This window comes from Macrobrachium rosenbergii, chromosome 50, assembly GCF_040412425.1.
Source record: "Macrobrachium rosenbergii isolate ZJJX-2024 chromosome 50, ASM4041242v1, whole genome shotgun sequence".
In the NCBI taxonomy this organism is placed as follows: domain Eukaryota; kingdom Metazoa; phylum Arthropoda; class Malacostraca; order Decapoda; family Palaemonidae; genus Macrobrachium; species Macrobrachium rosenbergii.
In genome coordinates, this window is record NC_089790.1 from 5,039,559 (window position 1) to 5,064,592 (window position 25,034).

Sequence of the window (25,034 nt, forward strand, 5' to 3'; positions counted from 1 at the left end):
TAGTATATGTGTTATGAGGTATATAAGTACAGTAGTCAACATACAAGCAGAGCAACATATGTTGACTAAACACATCCGGATTTTTAATGTAAAAAAAATATATATGTAAATCTTCTATGTTATTTTAGTCATTATACAAGTAGAATAACAGTTGTTGACTTAATGTAGCCGGACCTTTATGCAAATATAACTTCAATAATTTTTCTTCGTTGCAGGTGGTGGATTTCATGGAGCAAAGGTACGTCACGGCACACCGTCCGCATCTTGCATAATTATCTCTCGGCAGGTAATAATTGCATTGCTATGAGCTGATAATTCTGTGTTGCGTTATTTCGTGTTGTTTCTTTTATCTGCTTTGAGACGATTGTCGTTGGTCGTCTTTTAAGTCTGTTGTGAAGCTGTTGGCGTGTTTGGTTTAAGATTTTAATTTGTGCCTGCTTTGTTTTAGCATGTCTGTTGGGAAATCGTTGTAATGAATTTGCTTTTAACACACAAACAAACAAACGCACCACATACACACACATATATATATATACATATATATATATATATATATATATATGATACATCTATATTATATATATATATATATATATATATATATATATATATATATATATATATATATATATATATATATATGTATATATATATAAATTTCTGACTCACATCGGCCTCAGAACCCAGGTCTTTCAAATGAAAGGCCAGAGCGCTGCCAACCAGGCCACACAAGTCATATATATACATATACACACACACACACACACACATATATATATATATATATATATATATATATATATATATATATATATATATATATATATATATATATATATATATATATATATATATATATATACATACTTGGTTTTTATCCCTAGCAAAATGGACTTACCAGGCTAAAATTAGCCAGAGGCCGATGTCTAAATTAAAGCTCTTAAATCATGAGGTCAAACGTGTATGTGATATTAAATATTTTGTGTATATAAGAATAGTTTTCTCTGGTTTAATGCTCACACTCAAGCCTCACCATCTCGCAATAATCTGTTTGTTTTTATTTTTCATCCCAGACCCTCTAAATCTTCACGAATTACCTACTATCACAAGAGCATCTGAGCCTGGGCTCAAGAGCTCCTTATGTTTGTTATCAGAATTTGAGTTATTTCTTGCAGCGTGCCATTGAAGCGTGTTCTTGATTGTGTTTCGCCTCTATCAAAATGTTTATTAGCTTCTCTGCTGCATCTCATTATTACTACTTTTGTTGTCCTGTTGCCTTGCCCCCTGACTAACCCTTTTTACAAGATTCAGTACAGTCATGGCTTAGTGAGCTCTTTTAGTTGTAGCGAACCGTAATCGTAGATTGAAGTTATATTTTTGAAATGAGGGGAAACTTGATTGAAATTGTTTTTTTGAAATGAGGGAAACTTGGTTGAAATTGTATTTTTGAAATGAGGGGAACTTGGTTGAAATTGTATTTTTGAAATGAGGGGAACTTGATTGAAATTGTATTTTTGAAATGAGGGAAACTTGATTTAAATTATATTTTTGAAATGAGGGAAACTTGATTGAAATTGTATATTTGAAATGAGGGGAAACTTGGTTGAAATTCTATTTTTGAAATGAGGGAAACTTTGTTGAAATTATATTTTTGAAATGAGGGAAACTTGATTGAAATTGTATTTTTGAAATGAGGGAAACTTGATTGAAATTATATTTTTGAAATGAGGGAAACTTGATTGAAATTGTATTTTTGAAATGAGGGAAACTTGGTTGAAATTGTATTTTTGAAATGAGGGAAACTTTATTGAAATTGTATTTTTGAAATGAGGGAAACTTGGTTGAAATTGTATTTTTGAAATGAGGGGAACTTGGTTGAAATTATATTTTTGAAATGAGGGAAACTTGATTGAAATTGTATTTTTGAAATGAGGGAAACTAGATTGAAATTGTATTTTTGAAATGAGGGAAACTTGATTGAAATTGTATTTTTGAAATGAGGGAAACTTGATTGAAATTGTATTTTTGAAATGAGGGAAACTAGATTGAAATTGTATTTTTGAAATGAGGGAATCTTGATTGAAATTATATTTTTGAAATGAGGGAAACTTGATTGAAATTGTATTTTTGAAATGAGGGAAACTTGATTGAAATTATATTTTTGAAATGAGGGAAACTTGATTTAAATTGTATTTTTGAAATGAGGGAAACTTTATATTTTTGAAATGAGGGAAACGTATTAGAATTTGTTATGGGAAAGTTTTGTTTATTTCAGTAAATGCTTGTCGCTGCAAAGCTTTGAACTGCCTCAGATCTTTGTAGACTGAAAACAAGTTACCCCAGACTACGGTCTCTTTGCCCCAGACCAATTTGATTGAGTTGTCTAAACAAAGTTTAAAAAATTTTTTAACTGTTGCATATGATTGTTTTTTGTAACTTTAGCTTCACCAATATATCTCTCCTCACATGCACTCGCAAACATATATTCTGTTTTCGTGTACCGCACCTAGTTATTTTTAGAATTCTGATAGAGCTTCCAGACAGAAATCTGAATTATCCTGCAGTTACTACAGTCTTGAATAAATTCACGAGTCCGTCATAATTTAAATCGCCTCGGAAAGTATTTTGGGGCCGGCGAATGTTGGATATCCATCAGTGCCCCATCTGTACAAACAGATACTCATTAGCGGCATTGTGAACAATGCTAGCCATCTTATTTACGCTGCGGTTAGACGATTCTTTTGTGGCTAGCATAGCTTATCGGGATGGATTCTGAGAGACTCTTGTTTGTTGAAGAATCTTCTTACATTCCCTTGCTAAATTTAGGATGTCCCACTATTTCTCTCTCTCTCTCTCTCTCTCTCTCTCTCTCTCTCTCTCTCTCTCTCTCTCTCTCTCATATAGATGTTTAATAGTTAGAAGCATTGCTATTATACTCAAGAGTTCTCTCTCTCTCTCTCTCTCTCTCTCTCTCTCTCTCTCTCTCTCTCTCTCTCTCTCTCTCTCTCTCATTCAAATGTCGGTAGTTAGAATTATTGCTCTCTCTCTCTCTCTCTCTCTCTCTCTCTCTCTCTCTCTCTCTCTCTCTCTCTCTCAAATGTCTGGTAGTTAGAATTATTGCTATTATACTCAAGATCTCTCTCTCTCTCTCTCTCTCTCTCTCTCTCTCTCTCTCTCTCTCTCTCTCTCTCTCTCTCTCTCTCTCAAATGTCTGGTAGTTAGAAGTATTGCTACTATACTCAAGATCTCTCTCTCTCTCCTCTCTCTCTCTCTCTCTCTCTCTCTCTCTCTCTCTCTCTCTCTCTCATATGCTGTTACACTCAAGATGTGCGTTCGACGATTGAAACTGCATTTAAAGCAACAAGCGATAAGTTAAAAACTATCAAATAACACGATGAAAACCAGGGAATTCTGAAGAACAGGTTGTGAACAGCCCAGCACACCTAAAAGTCTTCTCCATTTTTTTTCTTCTTCTTCCTCTTCTCCTTAGAATTTCGTCCATCCATCACATCATGTGAGGCTGTCATCTCCAAGCCCTTGCAAGATGCTGGCCCCCCAAGATGCTTGGCCCCCCCCCCCTCCCCCGTCAGGAGGGACGCCTCCATGTTTATCCGGGTCTCGGGGGTGTAGCATATTCAGCGGGACAAACACAGCTCGCGACAGGCAGACGTGTTTGACAAGAAAAACATATTTGAAAGGGCCTGTCAAGGCTGGTCACAAAAGTGATTACGTACGAAGGCGGAGGGAAGAGGGAAACGCTCCCAGGTCTCTGGGGGGCGTGGGGGGCGTTTGTACTTCGATCGGCAAGCCGCTCTTCTCCGTGGCTTCTCTTTCTGTCCTTGTTTCTCAGTTCCGTATTAGATAATTATATATATATATATATTATATATATATATATATATATATATATATATATATATATATATATATATATATATATATATATATATATATATATATTTTTTTTTTTTTTTTTTTTTTTTTGACTCACATCAAGATCGAACCCAGGACTTTCAGTTGAAAGCCAAGGGCGCTGCCCACTAGGCCACACAAGTCAAAAAAGAAGTTGGAACCTGAGGGCAACTTGTATGGCCGAGTGGGCAGCGCCCTTGCCTTTCAATTGCAAGACCTGGGTTCGATCACGATATGAGTCAGAAATTTATTTCTGTTCCATATGATATTGTATATATATATATATATATATATATATATATATATATATATATATATATATATATATATATATATATATATATATATATATATAATCATATATATATATAATCACTACACTCCATTTTCCATCGGGACAAGAGAAACGTATGGGGCTGGAATTGGAAGAGGGATTAAGGACGGAAGGAGTGTCTGGAATGGAAGGGAATATAATGGACTTAATTCGGTTTTTGAAAATCTAGCTGTAAAACCAAGCACCGGGGCGCTTTCATCGATTCAGCGCCTAAGTGAAAAGAGACAGTTGGAGAGGTTGAACAGCAAGACTGAAGAATGGGAGTGTAAAAGCAGGGGAAGGCTTCGATGAAAGAGAATATGGTAGAAATAAATAAACGAGATAATCTCCCTTCTTCTTGCTGTCCTTTTCACTGTTAAGAGAGAATTCCTGTACGTGATAACGGACAGGAATTCAAGAAAATAAGATTATGAATTCTTAGCGCGGTGCTCGTCTTGTCCAATTTATCGCCCTTCAGCGGGTTCTTTTAATAAACGACTTGACATATGGTCGCGACATGTAACTTTGAAATTCTTTGTAATCTAGTGTGTAATCGTGGAGAAGACATCCTCGTTAATCATCCTCAGAGGCGTGCTTTTGTGGATAGTGCGTGTATTAGATTCCCAGAGCTTTCATCATCATCATCATCATCATCATCATCATCAACATGGCCTCCAACGCCTACTTTCTGTGAAATTCCGCCACTTTTTTTTATGTGCTTCACTTCCACAGATCTCCACTCGACTTCAGCGTCCTTTCTCATAGTTCTCATTCAAGTAGGTGTGGGTCTTCGAACTCTACTGGTGCCCCTCTGTCACGTACTTTTCTCCCCTTAGGCAGGTAGTGTCATTAGTGCACCTCACGCGGTACACTGTAGGCATTACTTATGGATCTTCGCAGCGTCCATTCGTCCCCTAGCTGCAACCCCTTTCTTTCCTTTTACTGTACCTCCGTTCATATTCTCTCTCTTTTATCTTACTTTCCACCCTTTCCTAACAATTGTGTCATAGTGCAACTTTGAGGTTTTCTTCCTGTTACACTTTTAAAACCTTACTACTCTCAATTTCCTTTTCAGCGCTGAATGACCTGATAGGTCCCAGCGCTTGGCCTCTGGCCAAAATTCTATATTCCATTCCGTATGTTTCTCCTAGGGGTGGTGCGAAGGACATGTCCAAGCCATCTTCTGTCATTATTTCAGCTACATATGAAAATTCGTATTAATTGATATTAATTTCTCACTGTCCGCTCTTCTGATTCCGAATAGTCTTCTGAAAGATTTATATATTCTCAAGTCGACAAAATCTTCTGGATGCAGTCCAAATAGCAGTCCAGAGCAAAGTGAGACTAACGTAACAACTTTCGTATCTAATTTCAGACTTATTTTGATTTCAGTTAGTATTCGGCCTGAGAGCTGTTTGCTCTGCCTCTTTTAGCCTTTCATTAAATCCCAACCCAATGCTTCACAATAATAAGTTCAGTGTACGCGGCTCACAGCACTTCTGTAACTTTTAATGACACTTTCAGCTTTCCCAAGGACAGAATTTGAGATTAAGAGTTAGGAATCGTCCCAGAGATCTCTGGAGTCTGCCCGGTCGTGTATATACTTCGCATTTTCTTTTGTGCTTGCTCGCATAATTGATGTATAATTTTCTTAAAACGGACCAGATGTTGCCTCGCAGTGAGCAGCAGTTTGTAGCGCCTGCAGAGAGGGAAACGATATACGCCGGTTATTTAGTTAAAAGAAAGTTTTTTTTTGTAGAAAGAGGCGTTTGGTGTGAGTTTTTGTTTACGTTGGTAAAGGGGATGACGTACATCTCATTGCCCAAGTGTTATTTTTATTATATATAATTTATAAAGTCGTTCCTTCATTTTATATTTTAGTAACCACTAAGAGGTTGTGTTTTTAGGTTGTTTCTTTTGTTGGTGGAATGACGTAATAAGTCGTGCTTTATTGTTTTAGCAAAACTTTGATGAAGGTAATCGGACACTAGCCAATAGAGTTAGGGGTGGATCCGGATGTGGATAATGGATTATGGTGGGGGCCAGAACAAGTGGATTGCTTAGCCTTGACGGAGGTTTGCGTTCTTTGAACAATGATGTATAGTGTTTTAGGTGGGAATCACAATATTATATATATATAATACGTCATGGCAACTTGCAGAATATTTAAAAAAATTTTTTTGTCTTTTACATATATTGTCAAGTGAATAGCGTCACTGAATGATTTAGAATATGAAACACAATTTCTTTCAGTTAGTTTAATACTTTAATGAGATCACTTTATTGCATATTTTGTGTGCTCCCCAGAGGCCTCAGTCTGTTGAAATTGGTTTGGAAGAGGGACATAGATGGCCATTCGACCTTGCTTACGTGACCAAGTTGCGCATATGCCATCAGCTGCAATGCCCGATGGAGTCTGTTATTCTATCATAATGCAGTTGTTATTTTTTTGTAAATTTTACAGACATGCTAATTAATTCATAGCGATATATGATTTTTTTTTTACATTGTTTGAGAAGTATATTATATTCTATGAATATAGTCGATAGGTCAAATTTTGCGAGCTTGGAAGGGCCTGAAGATTCAGATTGAGTAGTTGGGTCTGCCCAGCTACCATTTTTCTATTTCTTTTCCATATGCGGTTTATCTTTCCCCTTTTGAAAAACGGACGGTGCCTCTAGGTCAAGTTGGGAACCGGAAATAGAAGGAATGTAAAAAATCGTCAAAAAAGTATAATCCAAATTTTTTAACATTGCTATTAATCATAATATTCCTACATTCTCTAGAGTTTAAGCCAAAATCGCATCTGCTTGACCGAAAACATCCACAGACCAGAATTCTTACACGTGGACAAGCGGGTTAAAAATAGCAAGCAGCCTGTAAGAATGAGGCTGAATACAGATGGCATTCGTAACAAAGAAATGAAGAATATATAGTATAAATTTAAGTCTGTAGATCCGGTTAGCTTGCTTCAGCGTCTCACGCTAGTTGTAGTGTAGACACCTGCATGGTAATCAAGAAGTCCTTCATGGAAGCTGTAGAGGTTATTGTCCTCGGAGTGAGGGAATTCTGTTTGGTGGGTAGGCTGGGTATTTAAGGGTTTCTTAAGTAGGGCCAGCCTTCGACAGCAACGCTTGCTTGATTCTGTAAATTTTAGAACCGCAGGAGTTCATGTGAATGGAGTCCTGTGTAAAATTCAACATAGGTTAACTGGAGAGTGTGCAAGTGCTTTGAAATTTAAGGAAATGGGAGATAGCAGGGAGGCAGTGAAGTCTTGGCTATTTACTTTGTTGTTTCGAAGGTACAGACCGCTGTATGGTCAGCCAGCGACAAATTGACATCCAGTCTAGTGCTTTCGACTGCAGTACTCCTAAGTGTGTGTGTGTGTGTGTTTATGTGTATATATATTATATATATATATATTATATATATATATATATATATATATATATATATATATATATATATATATATATATATATATATATATATATATATACTGTAATAGTGTCTGTCGCATTTTCTTCGTCGACGTGTTTTTGTCTGTAGGACAACCTGGCACTCAGAAAGAGGACAAAATGGATATATGTTGAATAAATTAGTATTTCTGTGGTTATTTTTATTTTTTTATTTTGATTTTAAGTATATTTTGCAAAATGCGTTTTTGGTGACTGTCCTTTTGTGTATCCCTGTATCATGAGTCTCTCTCAAGATGAGAGAGGGTATCCAATACATTAGCCTTCTGTGAGACAGGAAAGTTTCAATGGGGATGTGTTGATGCGTGGCATGAGGGTCAACTTTCTGCCTGTGGATGACTGATTTTTTTTTTTTTCAGTTTTTCACATCATGTACTGGTCTTTTTTGACTGAAATGCTTATTTTTAAAGTGTTTTTAAAACTCTTTTTTTATGGTTTAGTTGTAAGTTTATCTGCTATGAATGATGCATAAACAAACTAGCCGATTGCCACCAGAGGGAACTAATTGGTGAAGCGCTTTCATCTCGAACTTGAGAGTATTTTCCTCTCCTGAGGGCCAGGGTGTCCTATAGACGAAAAATATGTCGAGGAAGAAACGGTGATAGAGAATATTACAATCATTGAAATTTTCTTCTCATTACTCGCGTAAAAGTGAAGGAAACAAGTACAAAATGCGCCCAAGTTTCTTCGGCGGTATCGAATTTTCTGTACAGCGTATAATGCTGTATGAAACTCTCAGCCACGGCCCATGAAACTCTCAGCTGCGGCCCATGAAACTTTCAGCTACGGCCCGGTGGTGGCCTGTGTTGTTGGCACCTATAGCGGTGCCAGAAGCACGCTCATGGTTAACTTTAACCTTAAATAAAATAAAAATTACCGAGGCTAGAGGGCTGCAATTTGGTATGTTTGATGATTGGAGGGTGGATGATCAACATACCAATTTGCAGCCCTCTAGCCTCAGTAGTTTTTAAGATCTGAGGGCGGACAGGAAAGTGCGGACGGACAGACAAATAGTCATCTCAACAGTTTTACAGAAAACTAAAAAGTGGCATTGGTCCTCTCACAGTAAATAAATCCCTCATTGCATAACCTGTGGAAATATAGCAGTGCCTGTTGGTATTGATATAAAGCCCTATAGTACGTTCACTTCTAGTTCTGAATAAGACAATAGACGAACATCTAATATTTTTTACTTGAACGACGACAAATCCCTAATACTGCTTAATGTAGAGTTCACAGCGGAAATGATCGGAAATAAAATTCATACAATAAAGTTAATCCAGCAGTGGAACCTGACCGTTTTCCCGCACCATTATTAAAAACTGCAAAAGAAATATTAAGGCCTGTCTCTGGTGATCAAATCGTCCTATACGGTTATCATATCATCAGGGTCTTAAAGAAAACAATCTTGAAATAGCAAATAGATGTCGATGTGTTCCTACCCAGCCGACATTATTCAGAGTGGGGATCCGCTGTATCCCAGGTGGTCGGTCAGTCGGAAACGAGAATCGGCTTAGGAATCGAGAAGCGAATTCCACAACTTATTTGCGGCTTATACCGAGACCACCGAAAGATAGATCTATTTTCGGTGGCCTTGATTATAAGCTGTACAGAAAACTCAGTTGCGCCGAAGAAACTTCGGGGCATTTTTTACTTGTTTTATTGTTATTATGATTGACATGGACAGTTATTGCTGCCTAATTATAACTATCATTATTACTCATAATATACAAACCTTAAAGTGAATAGTCGGAAGGGATGAATAATGAACACACCTCAAAGTAAAAACCACTGACTGGACGCCCAAGCCTCCGACGGGACAGGACGCCCGAATGTGAAAATGTTAATGTGAAATGATAATGCAAAACCCAAGTGTATAATGACCGTGCAGGAAGAATACAGAAGTGGCGAGGGCGTCTTCCCGGCCACCGGAGTGTTTACTTAATTACGGGGAAGAGGCTGTGGGTATGGCGTCCTTGGGAAGGTCCCACGGTGGCCCGCTGGCACCCCAGACCGCCGATTGGTATGCGCGATGCGATAGCGATAGGCTGTGCCATTACTGCTGCTATTATTGTTCTGGCGTAATGGGATGTCAGGGGGTGCCTTTTGGCCATTGTTGAATAAGTAATGTATCGTGGGAAGGGTATTTCTCGAAAGTGTAAACTGGCGGATGGATGAAGTAAACGAAATCCAGTTGGGTAGGGTAGTGCTTTACCCCTCCCCGTAATGTAATGTAATGACGGGCGGGCTGTGCAGGTAAATGTAGCATAGTAGTTTTTGGGGCAATAATAATAATAATAATAATACGTTCCTGCGTCGAGTGTTCTAAGAAGTTACTTCGTGAGGTTTTGTGGCTGAATTGATATTTGTTCATTCTAATATTGATGATATTCCCCATCACGTGTGGCTTTTTTCAGATGTTTTCTTTTTTCCCATTGTGTGTACCTTTTTTCAGATGTTTTCTTTTCTCCCCATCACGTGTGCCTTTATTCAGATGATTTCTTTTTTCCCATCGCTTGTGCCTTTTTCGGATGTTTTCTTTTTTCCCATCGCGTGTGCCTTTTTCGGATGTTTTCTTTTTTCCCATCACGTGTGCCTTTTTCGGATGTTTTCTTTTTTTCCCCATCACGTGTGCCTTTTTTTCGGATGTTTTCTTTTTTTCCCCCATCACGTGTGCCTTTTTTCAGATAATTTCTTTTTTTTCCCCTTCACTTGTCAGGCGAAATCTAGTCTGGCCACCGTCTGTTCTGAGGTTCTGATAACTGCGATATCCGATCAGGTTTAATGACCCGATTGATCTTGAATTTTCTGAGTTGTTGGCGGACACTCTAAATTCAACAGTCTATTTTTGACACCCGAATTTCCCGCTCGATAACAACCAGCTGTCCCTTATCTCTTTATTGTTGCCACGTCGGTGGAAATGAGGCGCCATGGAAGTCAGTGTTTAGAATTTTGAGACGGATGGGAAAGCTTCCAGGATGTGGTTTAGCCGTGTGTAGATAACATTTTGCATTTGGGTGCCTTTACGCGCTCTGTTGCAGTACGGTTGTAATTGGGAGTTTCCGCAGCGTAAGGATGTAATTTTAGTGTTTTCAGTCCAGTAATGATATTGGCCTCTAGCTGATAGTTTTGCTGATAACAAAAAAAATTATATATACGAAACTTTAGTGCAACTCCTATTGCGTAAGCATGTTTTTTTTTAATTAATGATAGCAACTGCTCGTATCCTGTCATGTGTTGGTGACGAATTCGAAAGGTTAACCCTTTGTTCGTTTCGATTCCTGAAGGAAACTTTGTCTGACTAAGACAGCGAAAAGAACTGTCTCTGCCCTGTGAGGAATCATTTGGTTTGCTGCCTCCCGCCTTGCATTTGACGACAGACCACCCTTTATCAGGATTTTTCAGCGTACTGAATTACTCTGTAGTTGTTTTGAGTAGAGTTCTACTCTGAAACTTGCAAAATTTAGTAGTGGTTAAAGAAATCTAGAAGTATCTACACTAACTTATACGATATCGATTTGATAATGAAAGTAAAAATATGTTGCTGTCATTGGGATGTCATGGAATACAACCCAGTAAGTATCCTTTGAGATCATAATTCGAAAGTATTTTTAGAAAAAAGAAATTTTCTTCCCTGCTTAGCAAAAATAAGTGAAGATTTTAACATAAATAGGGCGGTGAAATGATTCTGATTTAATTCGTGGAAGTGGAGGTTGAGCAGTAGTCCAGTGAGAGGCAGGACTAATCCTCCTCATAATTTTAGATGAAAGCAGAGCCTCCATTGACGTGAGAAAGATATCCCTGATCCTCTTGCAATCAGAAAAGCTGTACTACAACTGGGGATAATGTAACATCATCTAAGTAGTACCCCTCGCCTTTTTTGAGGCAGGCTTTAGCAAGTTTATGATACGGGTATATCAGGGCGAGGCGCTTGTCAAGTGTCCAACAATCTGATAAAACCGGCAGGTTGAATTTGCATGTTTGGCTCAGGCGTCATAGAGGGGAATTTGAAGGATTTTTTTAGGAAAAAATGAGAAAGACCTTGAACTGTTTTGGGTAAAATTTCGACAAACAGGCAGAAATACAGCACCGTCCATAAAAATAATATTTTTTCTCATGTCGTTTTGAAGTAGGCAGTTGGTGACATGGTGAAATAGGATAATTTAGGAGGAAAAGAAAAAAGAAAACTTTGCTAGAGGAAGGAAAAAAAAAAGCTCGCATATGTATCGGCCTTTACAGTAGCGAATGTCATTTGAGAGAATTAATCATTGCATGAACCCTTTAGATGAAGGACTCTGTCAGCAGAGCTTTCTGATTTTCAAAACTCTTCCATGCTTACTGTCTAACTTCAGCGAATTTGTAAATATATAAAAAAAAATGAGTACTGGAACGTGGTAAGTTTCCAAATAGGTTCATCTAGGAGTTTAGGTCAGTGAATGTATGACGACTGAGTTCTTGCATTCAGCAACACGCTTGAATGTCAAAAAAAAAAAAGACTGGGACTTAATGAGTCAATGCCAATAGGGTACTAGTCCCGTTTGCATTTTCCCGAGATGTAACTGAGTACTGGGACCTTTCCCTGCAAAAAGTGGGACGCCATATCTTAAAAACTAACTATAGAATTTTCTTGAAAATAATCTATATGTTTCCCCACACCCAAATTACCATTTAGGTAGTGACTTTACCTAACCCAGCCCAACCTAACTTAACCATCTAACCTAACCTAGCCTAGGGGCTTGGCAAAAAAACTGGGGCTGGTGCAGTACTAGCATACATCTCAGGAATTTGCGTCCCGGTTGGTTGGTTTGATAAATCCAGAGGTCCAAATCAGACTTCTGGGACTATACCACATTTGCACGCCGCCTTCAAACTAACCAGCCAACCATTAAAATAAAGTATTTGTATGATTGCTCGTATACGTGTATGTACATAGCCGTGTGGTTTAACGCGCGTCACTGTAGGCCTGAGTTCATGTCTTCCGTGGTTCGAGACCACGAGACGATGAACTTATTATCAGCTAAAAAAAAAATTCCCCTTCGGGTAACATATATAAAAACATATTACTTCCGAGATAGAGCGAATCGGATATTAAAGGACATGCTTGTATAGGAATCACGGTGATGTGATGTGATGTGATGAAATCCATTCATATATATATATATATATATATATATATATATATATATATATATATATATATATATATATATATATATATATATGTACATATACATGTATGAAAATACGGCCTGTTTATCACACTTTTGTGATAAACAGGCCTGTGTTTATCACTGGTCTTTGTTCGTTGCGAAGATTTTAATATAGAACTTGCCTGCGTTTCTTTAAAGAACGTCATCTCGATTGTTTTTTGTTTTCCACATGATTCCTCTGTCTCAATTTACATACTGTATATTTGTGCAATCCCACATGCTCTAATTAAGGCCATAATTATATATAATTGCGTTCTTGTTCCCATATCGCCTTACTGTTTATCACTTCGAGTGGTTTGACTTTGAAATGGATCTTCTAAATGAATTTATCTAATATAAAAAAGAACTGCTTGTTTGGATTTAATTTACGTCACTTTTTTTTTTCTGTGTCTCATTAACTCGCTTTGGTATTATCTCCAGGGTCCTGATGCCCAGATTATCATAATCTCTCTCTTTTTTTTTTTTTTTTTTTTAGAGTTGTTATGATAGGTCCACTTTTTTCCCCCCTTCGTATTTTTATTCTTTGTGTTATTGTGGGGTTAGGCATAGGATTTTGCCTTAAGATTGAGAATTAATGTCAGAACCGTAATGAATTTTTCGTGCAGTGACCAGAAATTCTTTAAATTTCATACCCACTTCCTACGTCTTGTTTGTGTTGCTTGATATATATATATATATATATATATATATATATATATATATATATATATATATATATATATATATATATATATATATACTTATACATACATCTATTATATATATTTATATATTTATATATATTATATAGATTTCAAAGGAGTGACAACCATCCAACTACCCAGTCAGTATTTAAAATATGTTAACAACTCAGTGGTTCTAGTTTTTTTTTAGTAAAATCTTAATCATTTCGTAATTTTTATAATTTTTGGTTACTTTGTCACTTCATCGTTATGTCACTTCGATAAAATGTCGCTCTTTTAATGCGGTATTTTTGTCACTCCTTTGTTATGTCACTTCCATCAAATGTCACTCCTTTAATACGGTATTTATGTCACTCCTTTGTTAAGTCACTCCCATCAAATGTCACTCCTTTAATACGGTATTTATGCCACTCCTTTGTTAAGTCACTCGCATCAAATGTCACTCCTTTAATACGGTATTTATGTCACTCCTTTGTTCTGTCACTTGCATCAAATGTCACTCCTTTAATACGGTATTTATGTCACTCCTTTGTTCTGTCACTTGCATCAAATGTCACTCCTTTAATACGGTATTTATGTGACTCCTTTGTTATGTCACTCCCATCAAATGTCACTCCTTTAATACGGTATTTATGTCACTCCTTTGTTCTGTCACTTGCATCAAATGTCTCTCCTTTAATACGGTATTTATGTCACTCCTTTGTTATATCACTCCCATGTCACTCCTTTAATACGGTATGTATGTCACTCCTTTGATATGTCACTCCTTTAATACAGACCCCTTTTATGGCTTGTTATTTTTGACGATATGTACACTAAAGTTATTATATGAAAAGACACTGTAGGCCAGTTGTGGCAGATATATTCCAGAGGTGTTTATCTTTTTATCGGTACATTGTAAATGCTGCCTTGGAAACCTTTGCTCTAAAGCTGGTATCAGTCTTGATGAAGTGTTAAAAAAAAAAAAAAAAAAAAAAAAAAAAAATATATATATATATATATATATATATATATATATATATATATATATATATATATATATATATATATATATATATATATATATTTATAAGGCCGAACTTTATCATAAAGGTTTTTGTGTCTTTTTTATTTAAAATATGTATAAATTTAAAATTTATTGACTCTGCTATCATTATCAGTGTTTTAATACAGGAGGCGCCGGTTTTCAGTTTATATTTTCAGTGGAGAAATTCAGCTTAATTTTGATTTGTTACTATGCGCTGGGCTAAGAAAAATCTTCGTGTAGCAGTTAGATAAGTCCTGGCTTCACTTCTTGTTGATCTGTCGTACATAGTGTATTGCAAGGAACACATTGCTCACAGGTATTGCATCTGCACCATCAAAGAATATGGGTATTGATGAACTGGGTGACTTCGATTTTCATCAAATAATTTCTGATGTTTAGAGAATGTCAGCGGAAAGTCTTATATTTTGACAGTACTCGTAGGCAATTGCACATGCATTGCCAAAGAAGATGGATAATGGTAAACTTGTTGACTTCGATTTTGTTAAATATCTGATGTATATAGAACATCATTGGAATTTCGTATTATATATTTTATGATACGTAAAACTAGTTTTGAAACGCTAAAAGAATCTCCCTTGAAAAATAATTTTTTTTTATCTTCCCTCACATCTGCGGTATGAAGTTTATTATGCTTTTAAAGAATCTCTTTTGAAAAATATATACGTTCTCTCAATCCATCCGCACATCTGCGGTATGAAGTTTATAATAAAGTTTATCATACTTTAAAAGAATCGCCTTTGAAAAACATACGTTCTCTCAATCCATCCTCACATCTCCTGCGGTATGAAGTTTATTATAAAGTTTATCATACTTTAAAAGAATCACCTTTGAAAAACATGCGTTCTCTTAATCCATCCTCACATCATCTGCGGGAGACCTATCGCGTACTCTTGTCATCTGGGATACATAGCCCGAACGATTCCAACTCGCCCGAGCCTTGTTCTGTCAGCAGTGCCACTTGCATCGCATTGAGAACACTCGAATTGAGTGTCATTCGTTTTGATTGGAGCCGAATTCAGGCCGGTCTTTGTGGTCACGTGTCCATGGCGCAGGCGGTCCTGGCTACTTCGTCGTTTCGTTATTGGGGGTGATGGTCTCCATTGGACGGAGGGGATGCGAATGGTTTGGGAGCCATCTCGTGGACGCGCTGGATTTACTGCTTGTTTGTTTTGTGGGTTTTGTGTGTGTGTGTATATATATATATATATATATATATATATATATATATATATATATATATATATATATATATATATTGAGGCAAATGGCGCGAAGAAAAGTGAAACAACGGAGTGCTGGCAGGCCTTTCGACACAGCGGTCCTTTACTAGAACTGGTGGTATTTGCCTTTGTTTATATATTCATCGCGTTCCGTATTTTCGTGATTCAGTTATAAACATATATGCTATATATATATATCTATCTATCTATCCATCTATATATATATAAAACTATCTATCTATATATATTAAATTATATATAGATAAGCTCCTTCTTAGTAAGGAATTACTCTAAAAAAAAAAATGAGTCTTAGAGTCGTTACCACATTCATCTCTCCGTTGCTGTATCAAGAAGAACCCCATAACAGAAAACTTCAATAACACCAACAGCAATTTATAATGATACATAATATCTGTTTAGTGCAAAAACGTCTGAATTGAACATGCTATTCACCAATTTGCTGTTCTCCTGTTTCTCCGCTCTGCCAAACCACCTCAAAAACATCGAACCACCGTATGTCTCGTACTTTCCTCCTTACTGCATCTTTGCAGACTTTCTAACCAAGTTGGAAAGAGATGGGAAAAGGAAAGCGACTGCTAGGAGTGACAAGTCATCAGCTAGTCAGGAATCTTCGAAGTCTTCCTCTGCAGGTTCCGTCCACCACCTCGGCAGAAATCGACAACTGCATCTTCTTCCGATTTTCTCATCTTACAACTTTGTACCTGCATCCTCTTGTATGTTCTCGAATTTATCTCGTCACTCCCTCTGTAGAAATAGAAAACGACCTTATAGTCATCTTTATTACCTGTCCTTTTATACGATTGTGCCTCTTACCGGTTCCTGTGGCATTTTTCCCCATCCAGAAAAGTTATAGCACTCAGTCGGTCACAATCGTACCGCCAATCACAAATGAAGTTCCTATTGCCATTCTGCATCTCATCAGTCATTCATAGGTTTTCTCATTTTTGTACTAAATCTTCTTACCGTAGCATCATTCAGATCTAGGTTATATATATATATATATATATATATATATATATATATATATATATATATATATATATATATATATATATATATATATATATATATATATATATATATATATATATATATATATGTATGTATCTATATTCACACACATATATTTTATATACAGTATGTATATAATATATATGTTTGTGTGTTTATTTATGTATATACGTGTGTGTGTGTGTATTTTGTAAGCGCGGATATGTTTCAAAGTGCATATATTAGGATGTATAACCTTGGCTTTAAATCCGATTTTTTTTTTACTACAGATCACACTTTAGACATATTTTGCTTTATATAATGTGTTAAAGCTATCATTTAAGAACTCAGATAGCCAGGCCCAAGAACTCCAGGTGTAGCCATTTGGAAAGAACAAAAAAAAAAAAAATAAATAAAATAAAAAATTGCTTGATATTTGAAACCTCATTTGAATGAAGACGTTTGCATACCCTTTAACGACACGGCGCATTGGTCACGGTCGGCCCAGGTGCGAACAGGTTGAATTGAATTGAAAAATAGATATATATCTTGAACTCTCAGCTGCCGAGTTTTTCCCTCCTCCAAGACTCCTGGCAACCTTCTTCCTTTCAATTTTCGATTTTGCCCGCTCGGCTTCCGTCTGCTGGTAATCATACACAAATAGCAAAGGATTTGCGGTGCTCCAAGTGAATGTTTGCGTAATTGGACCCTGCTGTCTGAGTGAGGTTCGGCATTGCGTTCCTGTATGATTTTCAAGAGGATACCTCTCCGAAGCTAATCTAAATAAATTGGCGGTTGATGGGACTGATGGCTTGTAAGAAGAATTGTATATCTTGGTTCTGGGGAAAAAATTTCTTCAGAGACTTTTTGAAGGTGGCCTTAATTTCTGGAGGTTATTAACCTCTGGAGGTAAAGGATGGTTTGGTGTGCGGTGCGTTTGCAGTTTCCCTTCCGGCCTTCACTGTGCGCTTAAATTTTCAGCCTTTTACTTTACCTCCGTTCCCGCTTCCTCTCTTCAGTCTTGCTGTCCAACATCTCGAACAGTTATTTCTCATGCAGCTGCGGGGTGTTCTTCCAATTCACCTTTCGATCCTTGTACTTCGTCTCATTTTTTTCATGGATCTTATTACCTTGCTGTTCAACCACTCCAACCCCCTCTTATCACTGTCTTGAGCTCTGAATGGCGGAAAGTACCCCATTACTCGGCTTAGCAGCTTCAGTTTCATTAGATCAGTCAATCAGTTCCACGACCACTGCCATAAATTGAGGAAGTTGACAATTGCTTTGTCATAAGATCCGTTGTAAATAGTTTTTTCGCCAGTGTCAGATCTCTTCCAAATATATAGATTAAATTTCCTTTGCGCCTCTCACCTTCCAGCATGAAAATAATAATAATAATAATAATAATAATAATAATAATAATAATGGTGAAAAAATTCAAAGTAATGTAAATGAAATATATATTAGAAATATATCGTTTATATATATATATATTTCTAATATATATTTAACTTAAACCACTGTGGATTTCTTTACCGTTTTAGTGATTCATGCTGTTATGAGATTTTTATGAAATAATAATAATAATAATAATAATAATAATAATAATAATAATAATGAAGAAGAAAAAATTTGACGTATCCATTAAAGCAGACTTTCGCCGATCTAAATGCCCGAACACCTCGGCTCTGACCTCCGTTGCCCCCTCCATACCCTTCAGATATGTCGTGGCACGGCTTTCGACTGCTCGTGTTACCCCACAGCCTTGTCGAGTGAACGAAGAGCGTGAAAAATGAGATATTGTTTATAATTAGGTTATGTGTAGTGCGGTACTTTACTCCGCTCCGCGCGGCTAAAGATAACTGTGAGGTAAAGGCAGGCGCTTTCCTTTCCGAGAGCTGAATGTGCTTGTTCGTTGTAGTGATCTTTTTGTGTGTATATGCACATATATATAAATTTCTGACTCGCATCGGGATCGAACCCAGGTCTTTCAGTTGAAAGACGAGACCGCTGCCAGCCAAGCCAGACATTTATTTCTGTTCCACACGTGATTGTGTGTTGATAATTTTTTCATATATATATATATATATATATATATATATATATATATATATATATATATATATATATATATATATATATATATATATATTGCACATGCATATGTACAAATTGTATATGTAAATATACATATATATATATATATATATATATATATATATATATATATATATATATATATATATATATAAAAGAATGTATCATACGTAATTGATTTCAGCGAAAATGCATAGTCGTTGTGATACAACACACATTAAAATAGAAGGCAAGAAAATCCAATAATTTAAAAAACGCATTAATCTTTGTGAATGCTCTTTGTTGAAGAGTAATGACTGGAAAGTTAAAGGTTTTGATATCTTCTGATGTAAAGTGGCTTTTGAACGGACATTCCTGAGGTTTGTTTTTTGCATACCTTAAAACTCTTAACTTAGCATATTCCTGAGATGTTTCTTTACATATATATATACATATGCATATACATACAGTATATATACATACATACATACAGATAGATAGATAGATTGGTAGATATGTGTCAGTATTAAATCACCTTTGCTGTCATGTACAATATATATATATATATATATATATATATATATATATGTATGTATATATATATAAATATATATATAAATAAATATATATATATATATGTATGTATGTATGTATGTATGTATGTATGTATGTATGTATGTATGTATGTATGTAAGTTAATTGATAGTTTGACGTTTAGGGGGCGGCACAGAATGTTATCCAACTAAAACTCAGGTAGTGTTTTAGAATCCAAACGAAGAACAAATGTAGAAACTTCACCTCCAGTGGAGAGATGTATCGAACCCTTTCAGCTCCGGTGGAGAGTTCGATCGAACCCTTTCGCTATGGGTCGGGGACGAGCTTCAGGTAAACCTCTCGACCACATACATGCATACATACCTTCGTTTATATAATTTTTTAATTTCTGTAATTATAAAAAATTACATTGCTTTTCTTTATCAAGTTTCACTCGAGACATCCGAGTAGTGCAGTTTAGCTGAATGTTTGACAGCAACATTTGTTTTCATTGAGGTTTTAGAAATATGTACTTTACCTCCCAGTGTTGGTTTTTCATTTAGTTTGTAGGTGTAGGGATGTTGACATTTGGAATGTGAGGTGCGAGGATAGATAGAAGGCACGGTAATTTAATTTGAGTATTAATAAAAAATAGTATTTCAAGTTTTTTTTTTTTTTTTAGAAACTTGCGTAAAAATGATAGAACTGTAATATTGAAAGTGCATAAAAATCAGTAGCTGGGCTATGAACCTCTGTTCGACAGGCGGGATGCACAATTTTTATATGTTTTGAAAAATCTTCCGGTTTTTTCATTTATTTTGAAAAATCTATATGGTTCTTTCCACCATGAAACTCGACAGCTGTCAGTATACTTCGAGCAGAAGTGCGAAGTCGCTGTGGAGAAAGAAGTTGATGAAATTAGAGTAAAACCAGAGACAACTATTCATATCAAATATGCTAAAATGTACACAAACAAAGTTGACACCTCTGGCTAAGTGGTCGTTGATAGAGAGCAAGAGACAGATACCCGCGGAATGGTTCCTCCCCTGCGGCGCTGGCAGTTAATTCTCCGAGGCCCTCCCCTGAACTGGTTATTGACAGTCATGATGTCAGCGCCGGATCTGGAACTGGAAATAGTCTGCCAGGTGGCGTTTGAATTCTTTCCTATTTTAGGACACTGCTTCACAGTATGGATCATGTAGAATGTACTTTTCTCTTTATTAATACGTTTGTCATCGCTGAATCTGGAACTGGAAATAGTTTGCCAGGTGGGCGTTTGAATGCCTTCCTATGGTAGGACATTGCTTCACAGTATGTATTATGTACAGCGACAGAGATCATTTAACCCCGAGTATAGGATTACCATCGAATTGAAAGGCAAAAAGCTCCCGGGTTTAATGGGTGCGGTTAGCGTGATTTGAAAGTTTTTTCCCTTTCATTAGCTGCATGTTTTTGCACAGACGAGGTCATGACCTCATCAGCGTAAGTTGGCGACGTGGACTCACTTGGAATTCCTTGTTTATACAGTAGGTCGAATTGCAGTCGGCACAAGACCTTCTGTCGGACTGCTGCGGCTCTGAGAGCAAATGTGACGTCAGCGAGGAAAGGTGTGATAGGTGCGACTTGATCGCAGCACTAATAGTTGTCTAGATACAGTATTTTCGGGTGTTCATGGATACAATGAACAATAACGTATCAAATATGTTATTTTTTGAATAATGGTGTGTGTCAATTTTTTTAGAATTATGTTCAAAACTCTCAATTTTTACTGTAACAGATGATTTGTGTTAATGACAGAAAATATGTAATGCTTATTGAGTAGAATCTATTATTTATTGGTGGGTATATTAGCATGCTGACAAACCCCATTTCATGTAAATTACTATATCAATAAATCTGTAATAAGTAAATAAATTCGGCTTCATCGCTGGTACGGTAATATTCTTTGTAAGCTAACGCTCCGGCAAGAAATGGTTGGAAAACCACATTGGTGAGCAGTAGTCCGCAATTGGTCCAGTTACCGATACCTATGATGCGCCAAAGGTATTGGTGTATCTAGGTTGTCTAGGTCAATTTGTTTCGGTATCCAATCCTGTTTTTTTTGTGATAATTTACTGTAATACATCTGTATGACCGTGTCAGCTTTCCAGACGTATCGACTCCCAGTAGCATGAGAGAGAGAGAGAGAGAGAGAGAGAGAGAGAGAGAGAGAGAGAGAGAATGTCGCCCGGTCTCATGATGAATATGGATGTATGCGGATCATTATCTGGGAACGGAAGCAGTGCTGAGGATGCGCGGTGGTACCTATGCCCTCCGACAGCTATGCCACGCCCCCCCCCCACCCAACCCAGTCTAAAAGTCATGGGAAAGGACCGACGAAAGCTAATTGGTATGTAAACAATCGCTTTTCGTCCAAACTGCCTATGTGAGATTCTCCTCTCCGAGTCGAGATCCATCTCCTTGAGCAGCTTTCGGGATGCTGCGGTTTGACGTTGAATGGATGTGACCAGGGGCTCCGGAAACCTCCTACTTTTTTCTTTTCTTTCTCTTATTTGAAGGTTGGCGGGACTGTCAGGTGATTGCCTTTATTTGGGCAAGCCCCAGGGGGAAATTTAGAAAAAGCACGCTGCTGTGCAATACCCTGGGGATGCTGCAGACCTGGTTCTTCGGGATGTTGGCTGCTTATCCCGAAGGCGAAACCCAAAAGAGCTGATGAACGGGTGCGGGTGTCAGGGGACACACGCCCTTTGCCATTTCGTTCTTTCGGATCCCGCTTTAAATTTAGTTATTCACGTCGAAGCACCGAAGGGTATATTGCCCTTATATAGAATCAAAGAGAATGTCGAGGTGAAATGAGCATAGCTTGACCTTTGAAAAGTCATTTTTTACCTACATTTATTATTTTCATGACTTTATGAAGTCAGCATATGACTCCATGAATTGACGCTGCCAAAAGTAGCCTTGGAAACATACACCCTCAGTCTCCTCAGACTAAATTCCTTGCTTCCAAGTCCTCTGCATTTCTCGATACTCTGGACCTCATAGATAGGGCGGAGACAAAACATAAAGGCCAGGCCAAGTTGTAGGATGCAAAACGAGAACTTTTAAACCTGCCAGCGCGGGGTTTTTACTTTTTATTTATTTTTTTTTATTTTTAAGAGGGCGTTGCTAAGCTTAACATAACGAGCCTCTCAGGAGCCGATAATGAATGGTCGAGATAATTTAAAAAGAGGCAGAAGGGCTAAATTCTAATTTTGTTCTGATTAATAGGTAATAGAACGTCAGATAGCGCGCGAATCAGTCTTCATTAAGTAGCATAAAGTTTTAAGACAAAATTATTGGCATAAAGAACTGAATTCAAACTGATAAGGTATTGGAGTTGAAATCCGTTTAGGAATTGGGTCCTGATAAAACTGGTAAGTGGTAATTACATGATATTTCTAGAATTGAGAGAGAGAGAGAGAGAGAGAGAGAGAGAGAGAGAGAGAGAGAGAGAGAGAGAGAGAGAGAGAGACTTTTACAAGAAAACCCGTGCAATACTAAAAGTATTCCTGCAGTATAATCAGTAAGTAGCACTTCTTTCAGGGATAGGAACCGTAGCTTGGCGCTTTGGTCATACCTTATCTTGTTTCTTCCAGTCATGGTCCAGGTAAGGACATTCGGTGGCCCATCCCATTCGGCGTGTGCATAAAATAAAATGCGTTCCCACTTGGGCACCATTGGCGATCGCGGGCATTGGGCGTCTCTCCTCATTGTCTTTCTTTCCTTCCTCTTTGAAGTTGTTGGTCTGTTTGGGTGTGCATCTCCAGACGCCCTCCTGTTCCTCATCCTTCTCCTCCTCCTCCTCCTCCTCCTCCTCCTCCTCCTCCTCACCGCAACAACAACAAGGATCGGGCAATCATGAGCCTTCAGAGGGTGTCAAATTCGTCCTTGCCAAGGTCGTCCACCCCACACCAACGCTAGCTGACCCCAGCTGTGTGCGTGCCCTTCGCTCCCTTTCAAGCGCTCCACTTATCCTCCTCCTCCTCCTCCTCCTCCTCCTCCTCCTCCTCCTCCTCCTCCTCCTCCTCCTCCTCCTCCTCCTCCTTCACCTCCCCCCTTCCCTCCCCCTCACCCAACTCGGCCATCTACTACGCAATAGGGCTCGCGTTGAAGATGCCATTGGAAGGAGATCTGAACGACAATGCGTGTATTCATCAAGCCAACTCTGCTCTTGGGTGCCTTGCTCTCCATAGATATCAGTAGAGCTTTTTACAGCTCTCTCTCTCTCTCTCTCTCTCTCTCTCTCTCTCTCTCTCTCTCTCTCTCTCTCTCTCTCTCTCTCTCAGCCGCACATTTCTAGTAACTTTGTACGACCCTTGGCTGTGTACATTTCCCATTTCCAGCTGTTGCTTGCCGTCATGGTAGTGTAACTTATCTCCATGCGTTGCTCTCTCTCTCTCTCTCTCTCTCTCTCTCTCTCTCTCTCTCTCTCTCTCTCTCTCTCTCTCTCTCTCGCGTTCATTTTCCTTTTGCTTGTGTTCTTCTCAGTTGAAACTTCTCGTTTCGTCGAGTTTGTGCCGTGTTGTCTGTATGATTCATTTTTGTATTTATCTTTCTTTATTTAATTCTTCTTCTTTCCGTAGATTTCTTGATTGTTTTCACAATTTCTTACATTGTTCCCTAAATTTTTCTTGATTTATTTCTTGCGCCTGCTGCTCAGAGATCATTTATACGTGCTCATCTCCAGATTAACCTGATAATCTTCTCTCTCTCTCTCTCTCTCTCTCTCTCTCTCTCTCTCTCTCATATGCGTGCTCATCTCCAGGTTAAGCTAATAATCATCTCTCTCTCTCTCTCTCTCTCACATACATACTCATCTCCAGGTTAACCTGATAATCTCTCTCTCTCTTTCATCTCCAGGTTAATCTCTCTCTCTCTTTCATCTCCAGGTTAATCTCTCTCTCTCTCTCTCTCTCTCTCTCTCTCTCTCTCTCTCTCTCTCTCTCTCTCTCATCTCCAGGTTAATCTGATAATCTCTCTCTCTCTCTCTCTCTCTCTCTCTCTCTCTCTCTCTCTCTCTCTCTCATCTCCAGGTTAATCTGATAAGCTAATAATCATCTCTCTCTCTCTCTCTCTCTCTCTCTCTCTCTCTCTCTCTCTCTCTCTCTCTCTCTCTCTCTCTCTCTCTCCTCCCCCCAAATAATCTTTCAGCAAAGCACTTCATAGGGATGTCCGCAGGTCTTCAGCTGTTCCCCTCTAAGCACACTTGCTTGAAGTTTCTTGGCGTACTCGGTGGCATGAAGTACGAAAGCCCCTATTGAATGGAAAGGCTTTGCCATTGCATAGTGAGGGAGTTATTCAGTATTATTTCATTTTCGATCTCTGATTTGACTATTCTGTATAGTGTGTGTATGTTATATGTGATAGGTTTTTAAGGAAGTCGTAATAGGATTTTTGCAATTTTTTTGCATCTTGCATCTTCGTCTTATGATTGTTTTGCTGTTTGAGTTTCCGGAAAGTGAGGTAAAGGATAACTTGAAATAGATGAAAATTATATAACGACTAAAGA

At 37.6% G+C, this 25,034-nt stretch overlaps 1 protein-coding gene across 1 annotated transcript in view; it reads left to right on the forward strand.

Moving 5' to 3' along the window:
* The window catches only part of LOC136832531 (uncharacterized), a 347,044-nt gene that overhangs the window by 56,210 nt on the left and 265,800 nt on the right, over positions 1-25,034 (forward strand). The window contains 1 exon segment of the mRNA XM_067093459.1: positions 216-238. Coding sequence (XP_066949560.1) covers positions 216-238 — 23 coding nt within the window.